At 45.2% G+C, this 18655-nt stretch overlaps 1 protein-coding gene across 3 annotated transcripts; it reads left to right on the top strand.

The window, feature by feature from the left end:
- The first annotated feature begins 1287 nt into the window (after nt 1-1287).
- Nucleotides 1288-16704, top strand: ZNF329 (zinc finger protein 329). Of its 3 annotated transcripts, XM_060130698.1 has the most exons (3): nt 1288-1356; nt 3672-3802; nt 14086-16704. In XM_060130698.1, exon 3 carries the CDS (start codon nt 14106-14108, stop codon nt 15720-15722), a length of 1617 nt encoding a protein of 538 aa, XP_059986681.1. In that variant the 5' UTR covers nt 1288-1356; nt 3672-3802; nt 14086-14105; the 3' UTR covers nt 15723-16704. The 3 variants fall into 3 exon arrangements, with proteins under 3 accessions (XP_059986681.1, XP_059986682.1, XP_059986684.1); XM_060130699.1 differs by lacking the exon at nt 3672-3802 and having other exon boundaries at nt 1307-1356; XM_060130701.1 differs by lacking the exons at nt 1288-1356; nt 3672-3802 and adding an exon at nt 1752-1795.
- The last annotated feature ends 1951 nt before the right edge of the window (nt 16705-18655 follow it).

Consider the following 18655-nt stretch of genomic DNA (forward strand, 5'->3'; position numbering starts at 1 on the left):
TAGCAACTTGGGTGGACCTAGAGAATATCATACTGAGTGACATAAGTCATACAGAGAAAGACAAATATTATATCACTTACATGTAGAATCTAAAAAATAATACAAATGAATCTATATACAAAACAGAAACAGAAACAGACTCACAGAGAAAAGAAACTTATGGTTACCAAAGGGGAAAGAGAGAGAGGTAGGGATAAATTAGGAGTATGGGATTAACAGATACAAACTATGATACATAAAATAGATAAGCAACAAGGATTACTGTAAGCACAGGGAACTACCCTCAATATCTTATAATAACCTATAGTGGAAAAAGAATCTGAAAAAAAAACCTGAATTACTTTGTTGTACATCTGAAACTAACACAATATTGTAAATCAACTATACTTCAACTAAAAAAAACCCTACAATCACCAATACGAAAACAAAAAAGTGTATATATTGGGTGAGATTCTTTGAGAATTGTCTCCTTCACCTTGACTTAGGCTGTGTAGGAACTGTGCCTGGTACCCTAGGCCTCACACACATCCTGCCTGGGCTACTCTGGGGGTTGCCCCCCCACATTCATGCTGGATAGTGGAAGTGTGGGTATTTATTATTTTTTGTACATATACTAATTATTTCTTTTTGAAATTGTTTTATTTTATACACATACATAAAACTGAGAACATTTATTTCTTTCAAAAGCACATTTTCTAACTGCTTGCTGCTAATTTTTATATACTGATTTTTCCACAACACATACATTGATTTGCATTCCTAATCGTCCATCTAAAATCCTTACCTAACTCCCATTAATTCCAAAAATGTGCAGCTTCTGTTTAGATTTCTAAGGAAATAACTATACTGTCAATGGATAATGAGTTGCCCTTATCTGAATTTTAACATATTTTTCTTAAAAATGTGATGATATAGAATTATTTCAGCAAACTATGCAGTACATAAAAATAAGGCTGCACAATAATGATGTCCTGGGATAAAGCGAAAATAAATGTCAGCGAATCCACATTGATATCAATAAATAACTGAATAAGTAAATGAGGCGAAGGGACAGCTCTTCCTGACAGAACCGCTCTTAAGTCCCTGGGCTGGAGGCGAAGACTGGGCGCAGGGCGGGCGGTGACAGCTCGGAACCTTGCGGCCGACTCCCGCCCAGGGCGAGGGGACTGGATCCGGCGCGGTGCCGAGCAGAAGCGAAAGGCAGGCACTCGGGTCTCTACACCGCAAGGGTCCAGCGGTGGCCGCGGAGTCTCCTGGGACGCGCACATCCGGGTCCCGGCGCGCGCACGCGCATTTGTACCGAACATGGCCGCGGCAGCTCCCGCCGCTGCCGCAGGTGCGGCCGGCCAGCCTCCGGTGAGTCCGCTGCGCCCATCGCCCTTTCGGTTCCCCGATTTCCCCCGAGGGCGGTGTGTGTGTCGCGGGGGGCGGTGTCCGCTGGGTCTTGGTGACGCAGGAGCGGAGCGTTTGCCGGCGGGTTTCCCGGGGTCAGTGGGCGCGTCCGACTCGCAGGGCCGAGGGTCCGCCCGAGGCGCGGCGGCCCTAGCGAGTGAGGACGCCCCCGGCCAATGTAGACGCCCCCCTTCTGTGGTGTGGATGTCCCCCGACGGGTGTGGACGCCCCCCTTTTGCAGTGTGGACGTCCCATGCAGTTGAGGACGCCCCCTCCGGCAGGTGTGGACGCCCCCCTTCTGCAGTGTGGACGTCCCCTGCAGTTGAGGACACCCCCCGGCGAGTGTGGACGCCCCGCTGCGGGTGTGGACGTACCTCGGCGGGTGTGGAAGCTCCCTCTTAGGGTGAGGACGCCCTAGCGATTTCCTCCGCGTTTCCCGGCGGTTCCGCGCTCGTCCTTCCATAGGGGCCTTTTTGCCCCTGCCTGCCGGGTGTCCTGGCCCGGCCGCTGGGGCGAGCCCCGGGTCTGCCGCTCTTCTGCTGCCGGGTGGTGGGAGGGCCCGTGTGGGCGTCGGTGGGTCTCGGGCCGAGGTGGCCGCGTTGCGTCCGCAGACTGTGCCGTTTCCCACCACTCGGCAGACCGGGAGGTGTCAAATCACCTGTTTTTTCCCCACCTAATAGCTGCAAAATCAGATCTTGCTGCACTTCTCAATGAGGGCTGCGTTTTTCCAGCTGTTAGTGGCCACTTCGCTTTCCTCTTCCTTGGTTTAGTGGGTTCGTTTCCTTAGCTCCTCTTCCCGCAGTAGTTTACGATAAAAGTTTTTCTACATATAGAAAAGTTAAGACACTTGTGCGTCCTTATACCAACTCATTAACTCTCTGCTATACTTGCTGTATGCCCTATATTTGTTCCCTTTGTCCACCCTTTTAGCCACCCACTAATCTTTTTGGGATACAGTCAAAGTAAATGGCAGATATCACTCCACTTCCCCCTCAAACACCTTACTACGCTTAACATCAGTTAGAGTTCAATATTGCTTTTTAAATTTTTGAGGGAAAACTGACTTACATTGAAATGCACAGATACTCATTGTATCACTGGATGAGTTTTGGCAAATGCAGTCCAAACCTTTATCAAAATTACCATCACCCCAGAAAGATCCCTTATCCTTTGCCAATTTTAAAAAAATTGCTTATTAGCGACTTGGGCTTGTAAAAATATGTTTTGAACACTAAGACTTTGTTATTTTTTCTACCCACAGCAAGCAACTTTTCTCCCTTCTATTGATTGTTTCTCTCCCTTAGCACTCGACTTTTTATTTTGAAGTTTTACACCTACAGAAATGTTGCAGGAATAGTTCAATAAACACTTGTAAAACCATCCAGATTATCAAGTTATTAATACTTTGCCTCATTAGCTTTACCCTACTTTTCTCCCTGCCTCAAACACACATCTTTTTATATCTTACACACCCTCCCACAAGAAGACAAAAGGTTTATCACTCACATAATGAGACTGTCTTGGAGAGCAGGGCAGACTTCCCATGATGATCCAAAAAAGTGTGAGTGGGACTCCCCTGGTGGTCCAATGGTTAAGTCTTCTCCCTTCCACTGCAGGGGGCGTGGGTTCAATCCCTGGCCGGGGAACTAAGATCCGGAATGCCACGTGGCGCGGCCAAAAACCAAATAAACAAAAATCGTGAGACAGCAGGAAAAGGAAGCTCGCTGGGCTTCTGTAGTGATTAATGGAGTTGAGATGAGGGTGGCCTTGCATTGGTTGGGGCTTGCATGGTTTGAACTTCCTGCCAACACCAAGGAGAAAACACTCAGGCTTTCTTGTTAGTTTGCCTCGTTTGCAGAAGGAGAAGGGGCAGTAGGTGGTGGTGAGGATGGGGGGTTGAAAGCTGTCAGCAGTCAGTCATCAAAAATGAAGTCAGGGGCTTCCCTGGTGGCGCAATGGTTGAGAGTCCGCCTGCCGATGCAGGGGACATGGGTTCGTGCCCCGGTCTGGGAAGATCCCACATGCCGCGGAGCGGCTAGGCCCGTAAGCCATGGCCGCTGAGCCTGCGCGTCTGGAGCCTGTGCTCCGCAACGGGAGAGGCCACAACAGTGAGAGGCCCGCGTATCGCAAAAAAAAAAAAAGAAGTCAGGCTGTTAATCACAATTGGTAATGAGGTGGGTAACTTTATTTGGACAGGACTAAAGTTAGTGGCAAACAATTTATTTTTGTTAAAGAATGTATCATTTGAAGAAGTAAACATTATCATGTGTGATCCACAGAGATGGCAAGAACCATGCAGATGGGGTCAGTCATCTGAGGTCTGGCAACCATTGATGTCAAACATCCAGTCATTGGGCTTAAGTGGATCCCTCTGCAGGGTCATAGAGACTGGGTATAAAGCCGTTCAGAGGTGAGTGCCTGGGAATGGAATTCTCCACAAGCTTTATTTTATTTATTTATCAATTTATTTATTTTTATTTTTGGCTGCATTGGGTCTTCGTTGCTGCACGCAAGCTTTCTCTAGTTGTGGCGAGCGGGGGCTGTTCTCCATTTTGGTGCACGGGCTTCTCATTGTGGTGGCTTCTCTTGTTGCAGAGTATGGGCTCTAGGTGCGCGGGCTCAGTAGTTGTGGCTCGTGGGCTCAGTGGTTGTGGCACACGGGCTCAGTAGTTGTGGCTTGTGGGCTCTAGAGTGCAGGCTCAGTAGTTGTGGTGCACAGGCTCAGTAGTTGTGGCTTGCAGGCTTTAGAGAGCAGTCTCAGTAGTTGGCTCATGGGCTCAGTAGTTGGCTTGTGGGCTCAGTAGTTGTGGCTCGCGGACTCTAGAGCATGGGCTCAGTAGTTGTGGCCCACGGGCTCAGTAGTTGTGGCTTGCAGGCTTTAGAGAGCAGTCTCAGTAGTCATGGCTTGTGGGCTCAGTAGTTGTGGCTCGTGGGCTCTAGAGTGCAGGCTCAGTAGTTGTGGCCTGTGGGCTCTAGGGCACAGGCTCAGTAGTTGTGGCACACAGGCTCAGTAGTTGTGGCTCGTGGGCTCAGTAGTTGTGGCACATGGGCTCAGTAGTTGTGGCCCATGGACTCTAGAGTACAGCCTCAGTAGTTGTGGCTCACGGGCTCTGTCGTTGTGGCACGTGGGCTAAGTAGTTGTGGCTTGTGGGCTTGGTGTGGCCCACGGGCTCAGCAGTTGTGGCCCACGGGCTCAGTAGTTGTGGCCCACGGGCTTCAGTAGTTGTGGCACACGGGCTCAGTAGTTGTGGCCCATGGGCTCTAGAGCGCAGGCTCAGTAGTTGTGGCGCACGGGCTTAGTTGCTCTGCAGCTTGTGGGATCTTCCCAGGCCAGGGCTGGAACCCGTGTCCCCTGTGTCAGCAGGCATGTTCCTAACCACTGCGCCACCAGGGAAGCCCTCTCCGCAAGCTTTAATCCCAAGATATCAGAAACATGCCAAGTGGAGTCTAGACCAGTAGTTCCGACTCCCAACAGATTCAACACCTGCTTAATTGTTTAAATAGCTGTATTGAGGTATAATTCATATACCATATAATTCACCCTCTAAGGTATACCATTCAGTGCTTCTTAGTATATTCACCAAGTGGTGCAGCCATCACCCAGATCAGTTTTAGAATATTTTCATCATGCCCCCGAAGAAAACCCCTGTCCGTTAGCACTCACTTCCCATTTCCTCCATCCTTCTTAGCCCCAGGCAATTACTAATCTACTTTCTGTCTCTGCATTTGCCTATTGTAGGCGTTTCATATAAATGGCCATACAATATGTAGTCCTTTGTTTTGGTTTCTTTCACTTAAAAATGTTTTCAAGGTTCATCCATGTTACAATGTATCAGTACTTGGTTCATTTTTATAGATGCATAATATTCCCTTGTATGAATATGTTAATTTGTTTATCCATTCATCAGTTGATAACCATTTGAGTTGCTTCCATTTTGGGAGTATTACGAATAATGCTTCTGTGAACATTCACATACAAGTTTTGTGGGGTTTTTTTTGTGGAAATATGTCTTCATTTCTCTTGGATGACCGAGGAGTGGAACTGATTGTAGCCACACTAGGGGGTGTGAAATGGTATCTCGATGTGTTTTTGATTTGCAGTTCCCTGATGGTTAATGATATTGAGCTTCTTTTCATTATGCTTATTGGCCTTTTGTATATCTTCTTTGGAGAATTGTCTATTCAGATCCTTTGCCCATTTATGAAATGGGTTATTGGTCTTTTAATTATTGAACTGTAAGGGTTGTTTATTTATTCTGGATACCAGTGCCTTATCAGATATATGATTTGCAAATATTTTATCCTATCCTGTGGATTGTCATTTTACTTTCTTAGTAACATTCTTTGAAGCACAGAAGGTTTTAATTTTGATTAGTCCAGTTTATCTACTGTGTCACTTGTGCTTTTGGTGTTGTATTCAGCTTTCTGAAGAATTATGCCTATGTTTTTCATTTAAGAGTTTTATAGCTTTAGCTTGTATATTTAAGCTTGTGATGCATTTTGAGTTATTTTTTGTGTAATGCTCAGTCTTTCTTCTTTTTTTAAAGGTGGATTGTCTGAAGCCATTCTGTCTCTGCTCTTTCCACAGGAGGAGTTCTACTTTTTTAAAAAATTTATTTATTTTATTTTATTTATTTTTGTCTGTGTTGGGTCTTTGTTGCTGTGCACGGGCCTTCTCTAGTTGTGGCGAGCAGGGGCTACTCTTCGTTGCGGTGCATGGGCTTCTCACTGTGGTGGCTTCTCTTGTTACGGAGCACAGGCTCTAGGCGCGTGGGTTTCAGTAGTTGTGGCTCGCGGGCTCTAGAGCGCAGGCTCAGTAGTTGTGGCTCGCGAGCTTAGTTGCTCCGCAGCATGTAGGATCTTCCCGGACCAGGGCTGGAACCTCTGTCCCCTGCATTGGCAGGCAGATTCTTAACCACTGTGCCAACAGGGAAGCCCAATGCTCAGTCTTTATGATCAATAGTAGCAATATGCCTTTTACTGTCCTGAAAAGAATTATATAGATAATATTAAATACCCATATAACTTTAAAAATTAAATGTAAAGAATCAATAAAAGGAAAGGCATTTGTATTAAAAAAATTACCTCTATATTTAAATGTTTGGCACAGCTACCTGGAAAACATAAGAAGCAGTCTGCTGCTGGAGGTTGTAGGTTTGGATTAAGAGAAATGGGACAGTCAGAATTCATTGTCTTCAGTGCAGTTGAATGAGGTGAGGTATGGCTGGATGCTGCTGGAACAGTGAATGTTGTGGGTGGATCCAGACCAGGTGTATTAAATAGGAATGGAAGAAAGTACCTTGGTGGAAGCAGGTTCTAAGCACTTACGCAGTTAAGGCAACCCAGGCTGTCTGGATGATCTGGGGTGACAGGTGAAGGGTCAGTCACCCCCTCTGCTATGACCTGGAACAACATCAGGACAATTTATCACAGAAAACAGTTCTCCAAACAGACCTGAAGTCTCAGCATGTGCTGGGGCAACATTCAGTGTATAGAAAGCCTTAGAGACCACCTTCTTTGGTGGCCATGGGGAAGAGAAGGACAGGCTGGGGAAAATGAGTCATACTGGGGCTCCAGAGAAGTGGTATTGTGAATATCTGAGGTCAGAGGATGAGTGGGGTGGGGGAGGAATAGAGACTTCCCCCCCCCCAAATTTGTGAACAGCATCAAGGTGAATTTTTTACAACATAGTTTTGGTATCATTGTAGTGCCAAAAATAGCTACACAGATATGTATGAGGGCAATAATACGAGATTTTTAAAACAACCTTAATTAATGAAATTCAGTGTAGTTCCTGCATTAAATACCCTAATTTAATACTATTTCCCTGAAGTCTGTCCTAATGTCCTCCTGTATGCTTGTGATTGTTCTTTTTGCAGTAACCGCTATGGCACTCAGGCCCTCACTGATTGAGTGTAGAGTTGGAATGGCCAGTTTTGGTCAAGGAGAGAGATGCAAAATAGGGAATGAGTTCATAAATTCAGGGCTGTATCTGGATTTCCATTCAACTTCCTTCCCCTAAATGAAGGCACCTTTTCCCTGATGTCTTGTAACACACGTAGTATTATTCTGTAGTTCAGTACCCCAGGTTAATACCTGCAGGGATTTCGGTCCACAGGTTGGTCAAACATCACGTGGAGCAGTCCCAAGTGTATTAGCAAGTATGCATCCCTGGTCCAGGGCCATCAGATGCTAGTAGTTCCCCCTGCTTCCGTCTTTGTGACAACCTGACACCTCCACAGATTTCTGGATGCCCCCAGGGGAAATACTGCCAAGGTCAAGCGCTGCAGGTCAGGCTAGGTGAAACTTGTCCCCTTATAGGTGTAAATTTACTTATCACAGCTTTATTGAAATATAATTCATATATCATATGATTCATTCATTCAAAGTGCACAACTCGGTGGTTTTTAGTATATGCACGAAGTGGTGCAGCCATCACCACTATGTATTTCCAATACGTTTTCATCAATCCAAGAAGAAACCCCATACCAATTAGGAGTCAGTCCCCATACTGCCTTCTCCCAGCTCCTGGCAGCCACTAATTGACTCTCAGTGTGTATGGAATTGCCTTTTCCGGATGTTTCACTTAAATGTGATCATACACTATGGAGTCTTTTGTGTCTGAGTTCTTTTACTGCGTATAATGTTTTCAGGATTCATCTGTGTTATTGAAGCATTTATCAGTATTTCACTCCTTCTTAAGCCTGAAGAATATTCCATTGTGTGTATTTCAACATTTTGTTTATCCACTCATCGGTTGGTAGACATTTATTTGGGTTGTTTCTGCTTTTGTTTATCATGAATAGTGCTGTTGTGTACTCATAATTCATGGAGAAGTTTATGTGTAGACATATGTTTACATTTTTCTTGAGTAGATACCTAGGAGTGGAATTGCAGGGTCATATGATAACTGTTTAACTTTTTGAGAAACTGTCAGACTGTTTTCCAAAGCAGCTGCACCATTTTATTTATTTATTTATTTTTTGGCTGTGTTGGATCTTTGTTGCTGCTCGCGGGTTTTCTCTAGTTGTGGCACGCAGGGGCTAGAGCACGGGCTCTAGGTGCGCGGGCTTCAGTAGTTGTGGCACATGGGCTTGAGTGCTCCATGGCATGTGGGATCTTTCCGGACCAGGGATCAAACCTGTGTCTCCTGCATTGGCAGGTGAATTCTTAACCACTGCGCCACCAGGGAGGTCCCAGCTGTACCATTTTACATTCCCCCCAACAGTGTGTGAGGGTTTCAGTTTCTCCACATGCTCACAACACTTGTTATTGTCTTTTTTTTTTTTTTTGCCGTGCTGTGTGGCTTGACCCCGACCACGGATTGAACCCAGGCCCATGGCAGTGAAAGCCTGGTTTTTTTTTTTTTTTTTTTTTTGCGGTACGCGGGCCTCTCACTGTTGTGGCCTCTCCCGTTGCGGAGCACAGGCTCCGGACGCGCAGGCTCAGCGGCCATGGCTCACGGGCGCAGCCACTCCACGGCATGTGGGATCTTCCCGGACCGGGGCACGAACCCACGTCCCCTGCATCGGCAGGCGGACTCTCAACCCCTGCGCCACCAGGGAAGCCCCTAAGCCTGGGTTTTGATTAGCATTTCCCTAGTAACTAATGATGTTGATCATCTTTTCATGTGCTTATTGGCCATCTGTATGTCTTCTTTGGAGAAATGTTTATTCAGATCCTTTGCCTATTTTTAAAATTTGGTTGTCCTGTAATTATTGGGCTATAAGAGTTTTTTATATCTTCTGCAAGTCCTTTATCAGATACGTGCTTTGTAAGTATTTTCTCCTGTTTGGTAGGTTGTCTTTTCACTTTCCTAGTGGTATGTAAGTCTTATTTCAATAAAGGAAGTATCTATTATAGATGAAGTGGACATTCCCTTTGCTTCTCTAGGGCTGTTCCCTTTCACACTCCCAAGACAGTCATGATCACAGCTTTGGTAGATGTGTTGCCAGGGCATTTTAATATTTTTACTTCGAGAATACTTTGTGTGTCTAAAAATTTGAACTAAGTGGTATCATCCTATATATGTCTGACTTACCTCATTTCTTTTAAGTGCACACATACATCCTCCCCTTACAGACTTGTAGGGAGGTGCTGTCCATCTCTTGTTTCCACAGGACAGCTGTAGGCCACCCAGGCCCCAGTCTACTCAGAAGGCTCAGAAGAGGAAACATGCAGCATGGTAATAAGGCAGCCTCAGGAGGTCTGAAAAGCAGGAGCAGCCAGGAGTGACAGCTGGGGATATGGTCCTCCTGGCCAGCTGGCCCTCCGCATCACTGTTGAATGCTGTGGACGTAGCAGGCCTCTGGGGTCTTGGCCTTGGCTTCAGACTGAACAATTCTCATGTTTCCTCACGTGTGATGTTTACCTTAATTCCCTGTGTTCATAGTTGATAAGAATTTTCATCATGAGTTGGAGCTTTCCTTAAAATACCTTATCAATTTATTGACGTAGGGTAAAGGCGTCTACTACTTTAATCTGAGAGCATTTTGATCAAGAGTCTGGGTGAGATTTGTTCAAATTACTTTCTGAATTTATTGAGATAGGATGTAGGGGGCTGTCTTCTACTTTAATCTGAAAATGTCGGGAATCGTATCAGTAGATGTTCTAATGTTTCATAGGCCTTCTTTTGTAGGATAAATCTAATGTTGCCATTTTGATAACTTTCTTCTGTTTCTTAATTAAATCCCCTTTTTATGACGAATATCACCTATGTATGCCTTCTTGTTCTTTATTTTATGATTACTCTTGCCAAAGGTAATTTCATTAGTCTTTTCAAATAACAGACTTTTGGTTTTCTTCATGTTCTTGGCTGTTTCCTTGTTTTTGGTTTCTGTAATTTTTGATCTTACCTTTATTATCACCTTCCTTTCACCTCCTGTTGGTTTTCTCTGTGGCTCTTTCCCTTACTTCTTAAGTCAAACAGTGATCTCACTAACTTTCAGTCTTCTCTTTAAAATACAAGATTAGGGACTTCCCTGGCAGTCCAGTGGTTAGGACTCTTCGCTTTCACTGCTGAGGGCACAGGTTCAATCCGTGGTTGGGGAACTAAGGTCCCGCAAGCTGCATAGCATGGCCAGAAAAAACAAAAACAAAAACAAAACAAAACAAAAACAAAAAACAATAACAAAAAAAACCAAACCAAAAAAAAAGCCCCATGCATTAAAGACCAACATTTTTCGCCTAGCAACTTGTTTAGCTGCACCCTCCTTTGCTACATGTTTTGAGATGTGCCATCATCATCAGTTGTTCAGTTCTCCGTGTTTTCTAAGTAGATGCTTTCTAATTTGCATCAACATTTCTCTGTGAGTTACTGAGAAACAGGTTTTCATTTTTCCAAATAAATAGGGTTTTTTTTTTAAACTTACTATTATTTTTTGTATTTGGCGTTCTTTCTGTTACTGGTTTTTAACTTGAACACATTTGTAGTCAAGAGACTGTGGTCTGGTCTTTGTTGAACTTATTCTTTGGCCTGGTTTATGACCAATGTTAGCAAATGTTCCACTTGTGCTTGGAAAGCCTTTGGCTCTAATTGTTGGTAGTGGGTCTTCAGTCAGCTGTGTGACCAGGCTGGCTAATTACATTCTCTTATGCTTGTCTCTGTTCAGTCTTTCTGCATTTCCATTTCTGAAAGAGGTTCATAAACCCTCCCAGTATGGCTGGATTTGCTGACTTTGCTCTGTGTTTGGAGGCATGCTGTTAATGTAGACATCTTTGCCATTGTTATATTGCCCTTTTATCATCCTTGAAGTTTATTGTTGGTTAGCAAAACACCATTCAATCTTTGTTTGGTTAGCATTTGTCTGTTCCGAACTTTTGCTTTTGTCTTCTGTGTCCTTTTGCTTTTGGTGTCTGTTACAAACACATTTTTAAATGCAGTCTGACACAGTGTTTATCTTGCCCATCAAAGCCACTTACATTTATTGTTATTGTGATGTCCTATTTTATACTTTCTATCTTAACTTGTCCTTTTTGAGCTTTCCCCCTTAGCACCTTCTTCTGGATTGATCTGTTTTTTTTCCTTTTCTTTATTATTCTTTTCTCCTGTAACAGGGTTTTTCCACTTCAGCACTATTTACTTTTGAGTTTTGAGGCTGGTCATTCTATGTGTGAGAGGCTGTCTTGTGTTTTAAAGGTATTTCACAGCATCCCTAGATTACAGTAGCGTCTGACCCCAAGTCATGACAGCCAAAAATGTTCCCAGATGTTGCCAAGTATCTTTTGAGGGTAAAACCGTCTCTGGTTGAGAACCACTGCTCTGTGGGCTTGGAAGTTTTACATGACATTTATTCTTTTATTCCTGACTTGACCAGGTCTAACATGAATCATGAACAATATAAGAATGTCAGGACACTTAATTTTGCTACCCTGTTTTCATCTCACAGGCCACTGCCATTCAGTATTTTAGTCCATCCCATTGTTAACCCCTGAGTCATTGTTACTGCTTCATTTTATGCGGTCAGTGCTGGATATTATTTAAATACATGTTCTCTCCATTCCTTCCTTCTGGGTTTTTTTTTTTCCCTGAAGAACAGTTTTTTTCTAACTCTTTTGGCAAGTGTCCTTGGAGATAAACCCTGCTTTTGCTTTTCTGAAGTTGCCTTTATCTTTCACTCTTTTTTAAAAATTTTTATTTATTTATTTAATTTTGGCTGCGTTGGGCCTTCATTGCTGCATGTGGGCTTTCTCTAGTTGTGGTGAGCAGGGGCTACTCTTTGTTGTGGTGCACGGGCAGTGAGAAGCGGTGGCTTCTCTTGTTGCAGAGCACGGGCTCTAGGGGCATGGGCTTCAGTAGTTGTGGCATTAGGGCTCAGTAGTTGTGGCTTGTGGGCTCTAGAGTGCAGGCTTAGTAGTGGTGGCGCAGCAATGCCACAACACTACTGTGGAACAGCAATGGGCTTAGTTGCTCTGTGGCATGTGGGATCTTCCCACACCAGGGCTCAAACCCATGTCCCCTGCATTGGCAGGCAGATTCCCAACCACTGTGCCACCAGGGAAGTCCCTTACTTTCACTCTGACAGTTTTTTCCTTCGGCACTTTGATGGTAATCTTCCATTACTATCAGGTTTCTATTTTTGTTACCAAGTTAATCACAGTACTGCTCACTCTTTCACTGGTTGTCTTTTTCCTGGTGGCCTTTAAGACCATCTCCTTAGGTATAGCTTGATGTCCAGTTATGCTTGGGACTCAGGCTTTCTGAATCTAAGACACCACCAAGTGGTATTGCAAGGTGGCAGAATGTGCCGTTTTATGTTTCGATGGCCACTACCAAGTTACACCGCCAAGTGGACTGACCTCTTTACGTGCCCACCAACTCTCTTCTTGCATGACCTGCTCAAGCATTATATTATCATGCCTTGTTTTACTTTTACTCATCTGAAATGTGCATATTTTGTATTCTTAAAGTTACAGTTTGTAAATGCCTTTAGGTGCGGATGAGCAAGAATTCATGTATTCAGGACATTTCTATTTTCTCTCCATCAAGTTCCTCCTTGTACCATTTATCCAGTTTTTTCCCTTTTATATGCTATTCTGGAAGAATTTTTTTATAGATATCTGGCACTATTCCTTTGTCTCTTTTATACTTTATAGTATCGTCTCTCCACCTGCCACTTGTATTTTGACTCTTACTCTATTTTTTGTTGTTTGGAAATTTTAAAAAATTAATTTATTTTATTTTTGGCTGTGCTGGGTCTTTGTTGCTGCGCGCGGGCTTTCTCTAGTTGCAGTGAGCAGGGGCTACTCTTCATTGTGGTGCACGGGCTTCTCACTGCGGTGGCTTCTCTTGTTGCAGAGCACGGGCTACAGGTGCATGGGCTTCAGTAGTTGTGGCATGCAGGCTCAGTAGTTGTGCCTCGTGGGCTCTAGAGCGCAGGCTCAGTAGTTGTGGCACATGGGCTTAGTTGCTCTGTGGCATGTGGGATATTCCCGGACCAGGGCTCAAACCCGTGTCCCCTTCATTGGCAGGCAGATTCTTAACTACTGTGCCACCAGGGAAGCCCGAGAGCCAGTTTTCTTGATATCTTCAAGTCAAAGGAGTGGGAGCATGGTTAGAGAAAGATCCATAACAGTGAAGACACTGGCACACTTACAGTACTGTCTGTTCCCCAGCTCAGAGCCAGCACACATGATGTAATTCTCATAATAACCCTGCAGGAAGGTCATTGACAGATCTAGGAATTTCAGAAGTGTCAGGTCACCAGGCCTGTGTTGTGTCCCATCCACGAAGGCAGAACTCTGACCACAAAGGTGGGGTGAAAACTGCTCATTCAATGCTATTGTAAGCCCATTGTGAAGTGGAGGATCTGGAGTGTGTACTGGTTATTGGTAGGGGAAGTGCGTGATGGGGACAAGATCACAGTGGCCGAGATGTGTTACTGTGTCATCAGAGTGACACCTGGCCTCTGATCTCCCATGTCTCAGGCTAATCCTTTTGGTGATATTTACCCCCAACACCATTCCCCCTGCTTGTTCTCTAGGAGGGTGGAAATGCCATGTGGCTCTTCTTGAGCCTGTTCTTGGCTCCATCCCTCGACTCTCACAGTATCTCTCCCTCATATAGATCTGAATTTCAAAAAGAAAACAAGTAAAAAGACACACTTACACACTTGGCCTGTCACCATCTTTCATTCCTCTTCCACACACGACTTCATGTACTTAAGTCTGTCTTTTTCATTCTTTGCTTTCCAGCCTGGGACAGAAGATTGAAAATGACAGCTGAGAACATTCCTGAGGAAGAACTGTCCTGTGACATGGAGGTGGAAGGATTTACACGAGAGGGTCCTCATTTCTCCATTCTAGGTAACAGTTGGGACTGTGAGAACCAGGAGGGACATTTGAGGCAATCAGCTTTAACTCAGGAGGAACCAGGAGCTCAGGAAGCAATTCGTGAATATCCCGGATTTGGGGAGCATTTGAGCGTGAGCCCAGACCTTCCACGACGTCAGAGAGTTTCCACAAGAAATGGTTTCCATGTACGTGGCTCAGGTGTTAAAAGCCTGGATTGTGACCCAACTTTACACAATTGTCAGAAAAGTTACGTAGCTAAGAGAACGGGTGACAGTGACACCTGTGGGAAAGCCTTCAACCATTCCATAGAAGTTATTCAATTTGGAAGAACTCAAACTAGAGAGAAACCCTATAAATACCCTGAAAGTGTTAAGTCTTTCAACCATTTTACCCCTCTTGTTGAACAAAAAATAATGAAAAGAGGGAAGAAACTGTATGAAGGTAAGGACTTTGGGGACATCTTTACCCTGAGTTCATCTCTTAATGAAAACAGGAGGAACAGCCCTGGAGAAAAACTGTACACATGTACTGAATGTGGCAAGTGCTTCAAACGGAACTCTTCTCTTGTTTTGCATCACCGAACTCACACTGGAGAGAAACCTTATACCTGTAATGAGTGTGGAAAATCCTTCTCCAAGAACTATAACCTAATTGTGCATCAAAGAATCCATACAGGAGAGAAGCCCTATAAATGCAGTAAATGCGGGAAAGCCTTCAGTGATGGGTCAGCTCTGACGCAACACCAGAGAATTCACACTGGGGAGAAACCTTATGAATGTCTAGAATGTGGGAAAACCTTCAACCGAAATTCGTCCCTCATTCTGCATCAAAGAACTCATACAGGGGAAAAACCATATAGATGTAATGAGTGTGGGAAGCCTTTCACCGACATCTCCCACCTCACTGTGCATCTCAGAATCCACACTGGGGAGAAGCCTTATGAATGTAGCAAATGTGGAAAGGCCTTCCGAGATGGCTCATACCTCACCCAGCACGAGAGGACTCACACTGGAGAGAAGCCCTTTGAATGTGTGGAATGCGGGAAATCCTTCAACCGTAACTCTCACCTCATTGTGCATCAGAAAATCCATTCTGGGGAGAAACCCTATGAATGTAAAGAATGTGGGAAAACTTTCATTGAGAGTGCTTACCTCATCAGGCACCAGAGGATTCATACTGGTGAGAAGCCCTATGGCTGTGATCAGTGTCAGAAACTTTTCAGGAACATCGCTGGCCTCATACGTCACCAGAGGACTCATACTGGCGAGAAGCCCTATGAGTGTAATCAGTGTGGTAAAGCTTTCAGGGACAGCTCCTGTCTGACCAAACACCAGAGAATTCACACTAAGGAGACCCCGTACCAGTGTCCAGATTGTGGAAAGTCCTTCAAGCAGAACTCTCACCTGGCAGTACATCAGAGGCTCCACAGCAGGGAGGGTCCCAGTCATTGTCCTCAGTGTGGGAAAACATTCAGAAGGAGCTCTTCCCTCATCCGACACCAAAGATCACACCCTGGAGAACAACCCATGGATATTTAATGAACGTGGGCCACACTCATCTTCCGACTGGCTCTCAAAAACCTATGTGAGAGAGAAGTGTCTTCAGGGGTGGCTCCTCCCTGTCAGTGGAAAAGACTGCTCTGAGCTGTCCAGTGGACCGGTGGATGTGAGACATTCCTCAGCCATCCTGTTAAGTCTATACATTAGGGAACTCTTGCAGAGGATACAGGATGGTAGTAAATGTGGCAAAGGCTTCAGGGATGATTCAGCCTGTACCAAACATGATAGTGCATACACTGGAATAAAACCTGAGAAAGTCAGGTAGATACTTCCCTGGAGAACTCACCTACCCGTACATCCGAGTCCTTAAACTGGAAAGAGCCTGTGTAATCAGGAAGAGGAATCCTTTAAGAGGGAGTGTCTGCCTTACTGTTCGTAAGCAAACTCTTACTGGAATCCAGCGAGGGAAGCTGTCGGCAGGAGCCCTTGCTGTCTTAGCTGTGTCAGCAAAGCCATGCTGGTGAGAAACCCCACACAGTGCTCCAACTCACAGCAACCACAGAATTACAGCGGATTGACATTTGAATGTATTTCCGCGTTACATTCCTGCCAGGTGCTGAGGACTCGTTTCAGCAGGGGCACCTGGGTGAGGAAGTCGCTTGTGAATGAACAGTGATGTTATTCCTCTTAATATGGAGACCAAAGCAGGTTCTCCTAAGAAGGAAAGGGCTGCTGCTGAGAAATATGATGCGTTGCTTTAGTTGTTGAGACAAACAAACAGAGAAACACTGAGTTGTTATGTTTACATTGTCACCCCTCATTGTTCATTTGGGACACTTGTGATTTGTTCCATGCAACCATGCCAAACCATGATGATAAAGGTTTTGTTGCCATATTGAAAACGCTTATAATATGGCCGGCAACCAAAAGCATAAAATAGAAAATTTGCCATGTAAAGTGTGCACACATACGGATGTAGGTTGGGAGTTGATCATAGAGAAATAAACATGGGGTCTCCTAAGTGACTGTTACTTGTGTATGATTTTTCCTCTATCACAAATCATACATTGTTATAATCATTTGATGAGGAATAAAAAGGTGGAGATAAAAAGAGGTGAGTTTGGGTTTTCTTTGGACCTTTTTAAAACCAGAAGTGGCTAAGTCAGGGTCGCAGGGCAGTTGTAAGCATGGATGGGGGCATCTCGGCAGAAACTTCTCTGAATCAGCATCCCACAGCTCAGGGCCTAAGAATAACTTCTTTCTTTGGGACTTGGATAATGAGAGGGTGTTATTGTGAAGAAGAGGGTGGGTCTCCGGGAATGGGGAGTAGGAGGCTACAGAGAGGTCTGGGAGGACCTGGGAGCATCCCTCCTGAGGCCCTGCAGTGCTGGCTGGCTGAGAGCTGCTCACACTGGTTGGCATAGCCTCGGAGCCCCGGGGTGGCTCCCCTTGGAAGTTTGACTTGTTCCTATGGAGGCAGAGTCAGAGGGAAGGTCACTGAGCTAATGAAGGCTATGAGATAATAAATCTGCGTTGTTTTAAGCTATGTTTGTGGTACTTTGTTATGGCAACAATAGAAAACTAGCACAAGCATTAAAGAAAACTCATTCCTGCCCTTTCCCTCTTTCTTCTGGTCCTCCTTGCACTCTTTCAGCCTCCTCCTGGCTGAGACTGCAGCAGGGCCGCTGATAGTCTACACCTCACCTTCATACAAATTAGGAACACCAACCCCAACCCCACCCCCTGCAGGGCAATGCAAGAGGAAAACTCTCCTTGGTGCAGCTCTTGCTTTGGAGATGCTGCAATTGGATGTTGGGCTTCTCTACACCGGGGCTAACAGCTGAATCTGAGAGAGACCCAGGGCATAGCCTCTTTTTTAAAAAAAAAATTAATTAATTTATTTTTGGCTGCGTTGGGTCTTCGTTGCTGTGCGTGGACTTTCTCTAGTTGCGGCGAGCAGGGGCTACTCTTCATTGTGGTGCTCAGGCTTCTCATTGTGGTGGCTTCTCTTGTTGCGAAGCACGGGCTGTAGAGCGTGTGGGCTTCAGTAGTTGTGGCACATGGGCTTGGTTGCTCCGCAGCATGTGGGATCTTCCCAGGCCAGGGCTCGAACCCGTGTTCCCTGCATTGGCAAGTGGATTCTTAACCACTGCACCACCAGGGAAGCCCCAGGGCGTAGCCTCTTACAAGCCTTGACTGATTGGTGGCCAGTACGGCTAGTTTTAACCATTCCTGTCCAGACCCAGGCCCTCTTCTGTTCTCCCACAGGCTGGGTTGCAATACTTGATTAACATAGCAGTCAGGAGGGTTTGATCCCTGGTTGGGGAACTAAGATCCCACATGCTGCGTGGCGCAGACAAAAAAATAAAAATAAAACACAGCAGTCAGGAACCCTCATTGATAGGCTGAATAATGGCCTCCCACATAGGTCTACATCCTAATCACTGGAACCTCTGATGGTTTATATGGCCAAGGGACTTGGAAGGAGTAATTAAGTCAAAGATCTGAGACGGGGATTATCTGGGTGGGCCCAGTGTCATCACAGGGGTTCTTACAAGAGGGAAGCAGGAGGATCAGAGTCAGAATGGGATATGATGATGGAAGCAGCTTCTAGAAGCTGGAAAAGGCAGGGACACTGGTATCCCCCCTGGAGCCTCCGGAAGGAACCAGCCCTGCTGACACCTTGATTTTAGCCTCATATGACTCATTTCAGATTTCTGGCTCTGGAATACATTTGTGTAGTGGTTTTTAAAATATATATAAATTTATTTATTTATTTTTGGCTACATTGGGTCTTCCTTGCTGCACGCAGGCTTTCTCTAGTTGCAGTGAGCGGGGGCTACTCTTTGTTGCGGTGCGCGGGCTTCTCATTGCAGTGGCCTCTGTTGCAGAGCACAGGCTCTAGGCACGCAGGCTTCAGTAGTTGTGGCACATGGGCTCAGTAGTTGCAGCTCACGGGCTCTAGAGCACAG

Source organism: Lagenorhynchus albirostris, chromosome 19 (genome assembly GCF_949774975.1).
Source record: "Lagenorhynchus albirostris chromosome 19, mLagAlb1.1, whole genome shotgun sequence".
NCBI lineage: Eukaryota > Metazoa > Chordata > Mammalia > Artiodactyla > Delphinidae > Lagenorhynchus > Lagenorhynchus albirostris.